The sequence below is a fragment of the Phyllobates terribilis genome, unplaced genomic scaffold (genome assembly GCF_046119375.1).
Source record: "Phyllobates terribilis strain yellow unplaced genomic scaffold, ASM4611937v1 Scaffold_3__8_contigs__length_932513732, whole genome shotgun sequence".
Lineage (NCBI taxonomy): Eukaryota > Metazoa > Chordata > Amphibia > Anura > Dendrobatidae > Phyllobates > Phyllobates terribilis.
In genome coordinates this window covers 91,484,360-91,496,494 of record NW_027362763.1, presented here as the reverse complement: position 1 = coordinate 91,496,494, position 12,135 = coordinate 91,484,360, and the positions used below count along the sequence as shown (strand labels likewise).

Genomic DNA, 12,135 nt, shown 5'->3' with positions numbered 1-12,135 from the left:
AATCTACATTCCCTATCAGTTTGTCTTTGGAGTTTGGGAGGAAACCAGAGAACCCAGAGGAAACCCACGAGAACACGGGGAGAACATACAACCTCCTTGCAGATGTCGTCCTTGGTTGGATTTGAACCCAGGACCCCAGCGCTGCAAGACTGCAGTGCTAACCACTGAGGCATGTTACAGTGCTAACCACTGAGCCACTGTACTGCCCCAGAAACTTTATTTATGTCTTCCATGGTTTTGAAACCTTTCAGGTTGCATTGTCCTCTAAAATTGTTGCAAAAATTCCAAGAGTACATAAAGTCCCTCAGAGGAGGGGAGCGGAGTATGTTTGCAACAAATTTTCAGATTTTTTTTTAAAAACTCGTAATTGACGAATCGAGGCGAAAACAACTGGAAACCCCAAACCCTGTCCACAATGATGAACATAAAAGAAGACATGTAAATAAGAATTAAAAAGATAATAATTAGAAGAAAACAAAAATTAATAGAAGAATAAGATGCAAATAAAAAGCAGGTGGAAAAATGTCAAAAATTAGAGGAAAAAAAATGGAAATACAATACTAAATCCGGCCCTGTGTATATATAATGCATATAACTATAGACCCTGGTGCTGCTGTCATGATCACTGCTGTTTTCCCAGCTCTAGGCCCAGGTCATCACACTAATCTCCCAGGAAAAACTTTACCCTTTGGACCTTTTGCAATTTGCTCTGAACTCCCAAACATAATAACTCAGCTGGTTTTTCCTGCCTATATAAATTCATGTCCAAGGCAAAAACTCATTCTCTTCCTGGGACGCAAGAAGAAACGCCAGGATTGGCATAGAAGGGAGATAAGGAGCTCCTGAGAGCTGGCATAGCTCATCATGGGCACTCGGACGCTCTTGCTCCTTGTGCTGTTCGCCAGCAGTTGCATCTTAGCTCGTAAGTAATGGATCCACTTCTGGAAATTATTATTCAGGGGCAATTCTTTATATATAAATTTATGGGATCTGACATTTAATGGCTAAAATAAGGATGGATAGTTGCTGACTTCTAAAATACCAAAACGTATAAAGTATTATTAAAAAATATTGGGGGGAAAAAACAGTATTTTATATTATTGTACAATCCCGTGTATTCCTTTAATGAAATCAAATGGTCATCGTTTAATTTAATAATTCATGACATTATTTATTTAGACTATTTTACATGTGTTACATTTATGTTGTATTTATTATTACTGTTAAATATTTATTTTGATATATTGTATTAAATAAATACATTTTAATGAAGCGTTATACTAGGAAATATGTCATAAAATATATGATCCTTGACCATAGTTAAAGGAACACAAAAGCATCCTTAATAATTATATGCCCTATATCTACAACAAATCCTGCAAATATTATGTAGTAAAGTAATAAAAGCTAAGGGCAACAATAACCAGTATTCATATCTTTACAATGTTAAAACATTCAATTGATTTAAAGCATAAAAACATTCATAAAAAATTTGCTTTGACAAGTGGCCTTCTAGAGTAGTCTTCTAGAGCTTCTAGAGGGGTGGTCTTCTAGAGGGGTGGTCTTCTAGAGGGGTGGTCTTCTAGAGCTTCTAGAGGGGGTGGTCTTCTAGAGGGGTGGTCCTCTAGAGCTTCTAGAGGGGGTGGTCTTCTAGAGGGGTGGTCCTCTAGAGCTTCTAGAGGGGTGGTCCTCTAGAGCTTCTAGAGGGGTGGTCTTCTAGAGCTTCTAGAGGGGTGGTCTTCTAGAGGGGTGGTCTTCTAGAGGGGTGGTCTTCTAGAGCTTCTAGAGGGGGTGGTCTTCTAGAGGGGTGGTCCTCTAGAGCTTCTAGAGGGGTGGTCCTCTAGAGCTTCTAGAGGGGTGGTCTTCTAGAGCTTCTAGAGGGGTGGTCTTCTCAAAGAATGGCACTTTGTATAGTACATGGTGGGACTGGAATTTTGGTCTGGATAAGGTGGTTAGAGATATGTTTTATTTCAGTTTTATTTTATTTTTGTACGTTAAAAATAAAGCAGAGATATTTCTTCAGTTGTTTTTATCGCATTTAATAAACTCACTAGAAATAAAACGTTTCCTGCAATTAATGTGTTTAGACTGCGTATGATATATATATAATATAATTATAACATCAAGTATTTAGTCCAATGTGAGAAAAGCGCTTTACAAATCTCTCTCTATATATACATATATATATATTTGTATATGCAAAACAATTGCAAATATATATATATTTTTTGCTAGTGTCACTAATATTCGTACTAATAGAGGTAATTATTGCTGTATACTCTTACACATAGGTTTATTCCACACTAGTTCAGACACATTAATAGCAGAAAATATCTTATGTATTGTAAACTAATTAAATGTGTGAGGCAGTGTCTGTGTCTATATATATATATATATATATATATATATATATATATATATATATATGTGTGTACTGTATATATACATTGTATGTAAATATATAGAGTGAGAGAGAGAGAGGTATATATATATATATATATATATATATATATATATATATATATATATATACATACATACATACATTGTATCAACTATATAAAGTCAGTAGAAAATCAGAAATCCAGGCAGGCAGATATAGTAAAGATGAGATGGAATCTTTATTTTCTTCATCACTTTATCCATTTGAGGCTCTGCTGATTTTTTTTGCCTTGCAAGTTTCACCCATTCACTTGTAAAGTTTTTTGTTTACTAGTTTTTTAGGATAGATAGATAATAGATAGATAGATAGATAGATAGATACATAGATAACTATGATATGCCATGGACTTCCCATCCATCGTTTCTACAGTCCATATCCGTATTGTACACTTGCTTTGGCAAAATTAATATGTATTTAGTCCTGATAATTAAAGCTTCTTTGAATTGAATAGATAGATCCGATTCCTAGTTAAATAGATAGATAGATAGATAGATAGATAGATAGATAGATAGATAGATAGATAGATAGATAATGCTTACACCAGATGAGGCTGATATTTTTACTTTGAAAATGTGTGTCAGAATGGCCGTATATTCCCTGTTATAAGTTTGCCTGCCTCATATTAAAATGAACATTTTATAGCTTTAGTTGTATTTAAAAAAAAAAAAATGTTCATCTTAATTTGAACATTATACAGCCGTTCTAACTATGATTATCAAAGTAAATGCATCAGTCTCATCAGGTCTAAGAGTGCATTTACACTGCCCAATTAATCCTAGGAACGATAACGTAAACATGTTGACTTAAAAAACAAAATCCTCATTCTATCTAGAAAGTTTGTAGTTTATGTTGCGAAATTTGGTGACCGATCGTCTTCCATTATTATGGATGAATCGAGACAAGAGTAATGACCTGGGCAGTTTGTGTTAAGAAACGTTGTATTATTGTAGTTAGACTATGTAGCATTCTATATTATTATTATCACTATATATATATATATATATATATATATATATATATATATATATATATATATATATATATATATATATATATATAAAATGAGAATTTTTCTATTGCATTTGCAGAAGAAGATGGGACGGAAAGCCAAAATCCCAGCTGCTCAAGTAAGATTACACTTTATTAATTGCATCGGATACAATCAATTAGTGCAAAAAAACGAGGTTTGCATAGGGGTAAATTCAGACAAGGAGATTTCCAGTCTTGCGCCAGCATTTCCGTCTGCTTTTGGAGTGGACTCTGGTACCTGAGCCCTCGTCCCGGTAAACAGCAGGCGGTGAGGTGACTTCATACCTGCCCTATCAGTGTGGATAATTATTTATTGCAGATAATCTTCCCGGAGATCACGAAATGTGCACTGTGTGCTTAACCTTTGTATTGGAGGCTGGAGGCCATTCCTGCTCCCTGGAAGAGATACAAGTTGTTCTATATAGGACAAAGTGTGAGATAAATTGGGAAATGACCCCGGTTACATCAGTGTAACGTGAGGGGATAGCGCCCTCTTGTGTCCACCAGGTAGATTGCAATCAAAGGCGAGATCCGCACACGTCATTTCTGAAATCATGGTTCATTTTTTTGATCACCGTCTGATGGTGATCGATTTTTGTAAATTGAATTTTCTAATTCTCTAAATACATTTGACCTCTAGAACATTTTTTTTTGTTCATGACATAAAAAAAAACTTTTTTTATGAAAACTTTGCAAATTTGTGAAGCATTTCATAGTTTTAGAGAATACTGAGTTACTAAGTTGATACTCATGTGTCAGCATTAGCAGAGAATCCAAAGATTTTTTTTTTTTTTATGAGAAATGTGTAAGTTTTTGATTTCACCTGTGGTGGCGCTGTACTTGCTGCCAGATTCACCATGGATTATAGCGGATCACTGAAGGATCAGTTTATTGTCAATAAATTAAAAACAGGCTTTATTAGGCTTGGCTTATGCACAAAAATGTGTCATTTACTTTTTTTTATGTCACCAATATGAGAAAATCATTATTTTTGCAATATTTTATTTTACCTTGGTTTTTTTTTATATTGTTCATGGTAACACCAAATAAATTATTATTAAATTATGCGATGTTATTACAGTCCTGTGATTACCAAACAATGTTTTTATGTAATATATGTGTGAGAAAATGTATTTTACACTAAAAAATCAAGCTTTTTTATAACTTTTTTTAACATTTTAATTACATTTTTTTATTGTTGGATTTTTTTTTCCAAAGTATGGTAGACATCTTTATATATATACAGAGAGAGAGATTTTTTTTTAAATCCCACTAAGGGATTTTAGTGTAAAATGTAACAATACATTATGATCTGTGATAAGGCTAGACTAAGGGGCTTAAGCCTATGGACAATATAATTTTTTACATTTGTTAGTGTTTGCCTTTTTTTTGCCTAAGTTTCAACCTGCAATTTTCATTCCTTAATTTTTATTCCCCCTGATATACAGTTTGCAGACTGATTCAAATTTCAGATTTTTCTCTTGTGGGAGTGTCTCTCCCTGTAATATAGGCTGGATGTGATGTCATGATGCTGTTGTACTCATTGGCTGATAAATCAGCACAGCTTCTATCCTGCACTTACTTCATGTGCTTTCCTACCTCTCTATAACCTGTTTTCTCTGCCCTCCTTGAGACATGTTCTCCTTCCTCTTCACATTGTAGAGATCACCCTACCTTTTGCTATCTCTAACACTGAGAGAAGTGAGCCGAGAGAGCTGTCAGAACCAAGAGCCGGACCTCTGATGCATTTGTAACATTTTTACACAGCGCTCAGCTAGATAAAGGACTTATAGACTTTCTGCAGCAGTAAAATGGTAGAATATTTTTAATGAAGACTTTGTATTTAGGAAGCAAATGAGAAATTCAGTGCGAAGGTGTACATAGCGAGTACGTCATCCCTGGACAGTCAATACTTGTTTGTAGGGTTCCTTGGCATTGAGCTGATCACAAACTTTCCTCTTGCTGAGACACCCAATTATGAGCGAGTATTCAGAGTCTGTTCACATTAATGGGTTTTCTGTGTAATACAGAACAGCCCAGGTCCGCCAGAATGAGAGACGTTCTTAGTAACCGCTCTATATTCTCGCCAAGACATAAGGATCCTGAACTGATGACCTTTATTTTAACTCAGAATTCCCTATTAAGGTGTATAAAAATATATATTTTTTTACATTAAAAAGCTTCTTGAATTCAATAAATAATTATAATTATATTTAATTTTATTCACTTACACCTGCTCCTACATTTCTTTTAGAAGATACAATTAAGTTCAGACATCTTAGGAAATATATATATAATTACGACGCTGCTACATCCAGCAAGGTGGCCGGTACAGCCGATTCACAAAGTGGGTCCAAGTTTAACTGCAAGGTAAGTGTATAAGAGAAGACTGCGAGTAGATTAGGGAATGTCACATTCTTATAGATTGTTTTTTTCTTCTCCCCTTTCTAAATATTTCGGCTTCTTGTGTAATAACAGGTAGAGCTAGAAGTGCCACAACCATGCAACTTCATCCTGAGGATAAAACAGTGCACCCTGCGAGAGGTGTACGGAGTGGACTCCGAAGGCAAACCCATCTACAAGAAGGCGAAGAACTCTGACGACTTCTCCAATGCTTTGTCTAAGTAAGCAAGAAGGACTGTTTTAAGGGACCGCCATTACCTTTTCTATAAATTAAGAGTATAATAGTACTGTCCGGTCTCTTTAAAATGAAGCGGCTGCCATTTCTAGAAGAATCTCCTATTTAAAGTTATGGTGAATCAAAGGTCAATATTTTGATTGAATTATAGGAATCGAGGTGGGGGGCGCTGTTGCACTGATTTCTATGGAAAACATGACTTGCCAGCAGTGGTTAAAAGTGGTACTGCAAGTGATTGAAATAAATCAACATTTTATGATAGAAAAGAGGCATTATTCAGAAATAGTGGACAGTGGTAGACATTTTAATTAGCAAGAAGAGTGCTACAAGAAGAAGGTTATTATTATATGAAATGCTTTAAAGAAAGTTAGTACATGTATGGTAGAGGAAATCATCAGATCTGTATGGGCTATGGTCTTATATCATCATTTTTTTCCCTAAGAGTCAGGCTTGTAATTTCTGAACACTGCTTTTTACTGTACATTTATGATATTTGGTAATGTCCACCTCTAGGTATGAAGTCAACTTCAGTGTTCAGGATGGGAAAACGGTCAATTTATATCCTAAAGAAGACGAGCCTGGGAATATACTAAATATTAAGAGAGGCATCATTTCAGCTCTTCTTGTTCCAGATGAGACGCAGGCAACCAGTAACATGGTAAGAATACCTACTATGGCCTCAGAATAGTAACCTGCGGGTCTCCAACGGTTGTGAAACTGCAACTCCCAGCATGTCGTGACTGCTGAAGAGCAAGTGGAGAACTTCAGATTTGATACCTATTTGCCATGGATTTATCTACCTCCATTGTGACCGTATTCTTAAAGGGTTATTCCATTCTAAATAAAGGATCACCTACTTTATGGATACGTGATCATTTTAAGGGTCCTCCAACACTAGGACCCCCACGACCGCCAGTACACTGAACTTATGTCACCCATTCTCCCAAGTCTTGAAGACATTGGCGAGTGAAGGTCCCCTGTTCCTTAGTCGGGGTCCCAGAGGTGAGGTACTGGATAAGGAATTGGGCAGAGGGGTAGGGTTAGAGCTGTTCACGCTGGTAACATGGATGAATTCGTTGCTGCGATTAGAAACCAGTGGGCGCCGTAGCTGCTGGTGATTGTAGCTGACAGAGAGAAAAACGTGGGTAGTTTCCAGCACAACCAACTGGTGTTGAGGTTTTTCACTTTTAATGGACTTTTAACATGATTCAATAAAGTTATGGTATATTTTTTTTTTTTATCCAGTCGGTTGAGCCAGAAACTACCCTCATTTTTCTCTCTATTCAATGGATAGGTGATAATTTATGTAGAGCACAATAACCCTTTTACATTGAATGGGGTTGTCTGAGCTTAGAAAACTAGATCTGAAACTTTTTCTAGAAGCGTTACCCTTGTCCATGGTCCGTCACATCCGGAATCATGTGAATAATATTTTTATATTATATTTGTGTTTGTTTTTTTTAAAATTCTTCTTCTTTTTTGCTCTAATTTACAGGACACTGTATATGGAAAATGCAAAAGTGAAATCAGTGTAGGAAAGAAAGGGAGTGCCGATATCACTGTCAGTACAAACCTGAAGACATGCGACCAGTTCTCACCATCCAGAGACTACGTCAGCCCCATCGCCCTCTTTAAAGGCCTGGTACGTACAGCTCACTAGTATGATAGGTTCTTTTTTTGGTTTATTGGTTCAATGTTTATATAATTTAATATGTTTTTTGTTTTTTCCCAGAATACTCCATTGTCCACACTGATCAGCAGCAGCCAGACTTGTCAGTACACCCTGGAGACAAAAAGAAGACATGTGACCGAGGCATCCTGCGTGGAGACTCATCTCTTCCTTCCCTTCTCCCACAAGTAAGTGCAATAATGTCTGCCTAAAGTTTTGCAATAATTAGCCAAAAAATCATATTTTAATAAAACAATCCAGCCAGAGATATATAAATTGCCCCTGGAAAGAGGATTGCCAGTTCCTTTATGGTAAATCTGTTATGGATAATGAGTGCCTGTGCTGCAGGAATCCTCTTTCCAGGGGACTGACAAGTTAGGGTGTTGATGAATGACTGAAGGATCATGAAGACAAGTTCGGTGATAACCAAGCATTGAAGGGGTTAATAAGTGCCTATGCTGCAGGAATCCCCTTTCCACAGGACCCACAAATTAGGTTGTTGGTGAATAACTGAGGGATCATGAAGACAAGTTGGGTGATGACCAAGCATTAAATGAGATAATGAATGCCTATGCTGCAGGAATCCCCTTTCCACAGGACCCACACATTGAATGGGATAATGAGTGCCTATGCTGCAGGAATCCCCTTTCCACAGGACCCACACATTGAATGGGATAATGAGTGCCTATGCTGCAGGAATCCCCTTTCCACAGGACCCACACATTGAATGGGATAATGAGTGCCTATGCTGCAGGAATCCCCTTTCCACAGGACCCACACATTGAATGGGATAATGAGTGCCTATGCTGCAGGAATCCCCTTTCCACAGGACCCACACATTGAATGGGATAATGAGTGCCTGTGCTGCAGGAATCCTCTTTCCACAGGACCCACACATTGAATGGGATAATGAGTGCCTATGATGCAGGAATCCTCTTTCCATGGGAGCCACATGTTAGGGTGCTGATGAATAACAGAGGGATCATGAAGACAAGTTGGGTGATAACCAAGCTTTGAAGGGGTTAATGAATGCCTGTGCTGCAGGAATCCCCTTTCCACGGGACTGACAAGTTAGGGTGTTGATGAATAACCCAGGGATCATATAAACAAACTGGGTGATAACCAAGCATTAAAGGGGATGATGAGTTCCTATGCTGCAGGAGTCCTCTTTCCATGGGATCGACAAGTTAGGATGTTGATGAATAACAGTGGGATCATGAAGACAAGTTAGGTGATAACCAAGCATTGAAAAGGATAACGAGTGCCTATGCTGCAGGAATCCCCTTTCCACAGGCCCCACAAATTAAGGTGTTGGCGAATAACCCTGGGACCATGTAAACAAGTTGGGTAACAACTAAGCACCGAAGGTTTTTTTTCTTAGTATAGGTAATAACTTCCTGATTATTGGGGTGTGAGAAAGGGGCCCATCTGAATAGAGCAGAGATAAAGCATAGGGCTTCCACTGTATTAATCATCCATGGGACTGCCAGAGATAGTCTTGCACTGTACTCTGCATAGAGAATGAACAGAGTTAATCCATCGGTGCACAGTACACTCGGGGCGTCTGACCGTCCTTCTCACCATGCATTTGTTTTGCTCCAAAATGAATGTCAGATCAGGCAGAGTAGACTGCACAACCCTTTTAAATCCTCCTGTCCCAGGTGATTAGCGAGTGTGATCATGCAAATCTGTGCTAGAAGGGGGGCTTCATTTTAATCTTTACTGTGGGGGTCTCCATCGTCTGAATGTACACTACCGGCAAAGGAATAAGGAGTGATTGCCCGTCTATATCTGGAAATAATCAAATTCAGAAATAAAACTAATGTTCTCAGAAGTTGACTAATCACTTAAATAACTAAAAGCAAGAAAAAAAATGACATAAAAACTTAAATACATACAGATATAAATAGCATGATACATGGAAACACATCAGGGGCAACTATTCCTGGAAAACCCTCCAACCAGGACCTGCACTGTCTGCTCAGAGTACAGCGGCGTAAGTACTAAGATGTAGATATCCTTTTCCATTTATTTCAGAAATCAGTATGGCATGATGGCAAAAGTCACCCAGAGCTTGAAGCTGGAAGATTCCTCAAAGACGAACAACAGAGAGTTTGCAGGTGAGAATCTGTATAACTTATAACACTGTAATTCCTAAATCATCCAGCAGATGGAGCTGCACATAATCGCGCCTGGCGGTAAATAAACAAGTACAAGGTATATGAATATATGTACAAGGTGTGTGTGTGTGTATATATATATATATATATGACAGATCACATCAGAGCGCTGTGTATATGTGATCCATGTCCCTGTATTCTCCATAGACTCACAGCTGGTAAGAGGCCTGGCCCTGGAGGCCGCAGAGTCGCCTTCTCCCAGCGAAGAGGCCGTTTTGGAAAACCTTATGGAGCTGCAGAGATTATCATCTACAGAACAGAACCAGCAGAGAGCAAACAGGTTCTACAAACTGGTCACCTCCCTGCGGGCCCTAAACAACGAGACCCTGGGGCCCCTTGTGCCAAGACTGATGCAGCTATCGAGGTATTTACAGAGATTTGGAGATAAAAAACCCTTTTATTTATTTGAGTAACATTCATTCATTCATTCATTTATTCATTCATCTTGCAGCGATTAGACAGAGCAGAGCGTATAATCCTCTTACTAGAAATCCCTGCACTTCCATACAGCCTATAGATCTCAAGGAGAACTGTGTAATGCTTCGATTCACCTGTGGAGGCGCTGTGGGGAAATGAAGCACTTGTTGCTACTTTTGCATAAGGAATAATACTGATTTCTAGAGGTCCCTATACAGGATGGCTTTAGATTCTATTTGGTCCCATTGAGCCCCTCTTTACTTCTGATTTTTCTTGTCACCTTCCAACAACTATAACTTTTTTTGACTTTTTGATCTCTTTTTATTCTTTATCTTTTTTAGAGGGGGGAGGAGGCAAAGTGATTATAAAACTGCAATGATTCAGCTATTTAGATTTTTTCTTCCATTTCCTTTTCACCATATGGGATAAATATTATTCATTAGGACAGTTTACGCTGGCGGCCATACCAAAAATGTTCATATTTTTTATTTCACTTTTGGGAAAAGGAGGGTGATAAGAGATTTTATATAATTTTTTTAAATTATTGTCATTGTTTTCTTTTTTTTTGTGGGCTTTGAAAAGATCAACCCCTTAAATGCCGCTGACACAATTGACAGAGGCCTCTAAGGGGTTAAACTATCTGGACTTCGTTAGTTAGTCTTGAATGATGGCTGTAAGACACAGCTGGCACCTGCTCTGTTGAAACTCAAGAGCTGAGCCCGCTCCTTTCCTGCAGTGCACACATACACCGTACCGGATGTTGGAGACGTTGGAAAGTGAGCACAACAGCCTCATCAGGCTCCGCTACTTCCCTGGATTCTGGGTGCTGACACAAACCCTGACATCCTGTGATCAGCTCAATGTTAGGAGACCCTTTAACAAAAAAAGGCAGTAGATACATAAAGTTTAGGGCTATAGCTACTTACATGGACATCTTTTTCCATACACCACGCAAAATCTTACTTACACTCACTGATAATTAATTCCCACTACTTGCCCAGTTATTGGTGGAGAAATCAATGGAAGGACTAGTGCTGAATACAAGAAATAAAAGTTTTCCACATCTGTAGCAAAAATAATTCCTGATCCCAGATATTACATCTTTGTACTGCAGTTCCATACCTGACCACTAGATGTCAGCATGGTACTACACTGCGACTTTGTGAACAACTTCTAAACTTTCTCCCATTTTTATCATTACTGTACAATTTGTACATTGTAGGAACACAGCTTATATTGATACTTATATTGTAATCTCTTTTTTCTTTCCATTTGTTTTATTTCCAGTCCAATCACGCTACAAGCTCTGACCCAGTGCGGAACTCCAGAATGTTTCGGAGCTGTTCTTCAGGTGCTGCGCACCGGGGATGTGTCACCTGTACTGACCGATACCGTCACATACGCACTTGGACTTTTGCCGTCACCTTGCACTAAGCGTGTACGAGAGCTTCTGAACATGGCTCAATATAAGCAAAGCAGAGCTTCATTTTATGCCTTGAGCCACGCTGTCAGCAGGTGAGATTTCTATGGAGTAATGCAGAAAATAGACACATTTTCTAAAAAATGAAACATAAATCATTAGTAATGCATATTTTACCACTGCTAAATAATACTCGGCATATGTAAACTCTTAAAGGGGTAAATATCTCCTGGCCTTATATACTATTAGGGTATATGACAAACCGCCCTCTAAAAGCTGAGGCAACCACTTTGGGGGATTTTTTATCAATTATTAATATTATGAATGGCTGTCCGCAGA

At 38.1% G+C, this 12,135-nt stretch overlaps 1 protein-coding gene across 2 annotated transcripts in view; it reads left to right on the top strand.

Moving 5' to 3' along the window:
* The first annotated feature begins 759 nt into the window (after positions 1–759).
* APOB (apolipoprotein B) overlaps positions 760–12,135 on the top strand; it is a 40,924-nt gene continuing 29,548 nt past the window's right edge. Inside the window, exons 1-10 of one of the 2 annotated variants that reach the window (XM_073674048.1) lie at positions 760–922; positions 3,532–3,570; positions 5,727–5,842; positions 5,951–6,096; positions 6,624–6,768; positions 7,606–7,752; positions 7,843–7,967; positions 9,817–9,899; positions 10,107–10,323; positions 11,664–11,891. In XM_073674048.1, coding sequence (XP_073530149.1) covers positions 865–922; positions 3,532–3,570; positions 5,727–5,842; positions 5,951–6,096; positions 6,624–6,768; positions 7,606–7,752; positions 7,843–7,967; positions 9,817–9,899; positions 10,107–10,323; positions 11,664–11,891 — 1,304 coding nt within the window. In that variant the 5' untranslated portion in view covers positions 760–864. The remainder of the gene's footprint in view (positions 923–3,531; positions 3,571–5,726; positions 5,843–5,950; positions 6,097–6,623; positions 6,769–7,605; positions 7,753–7,842; positions 7,968–9,816; positions 9,900–10,106; positions 10,324–11,663; positions 11,892–12,135) is intronic. The other variant, XM_073674049.1, reaches the window with a different exon arrangement.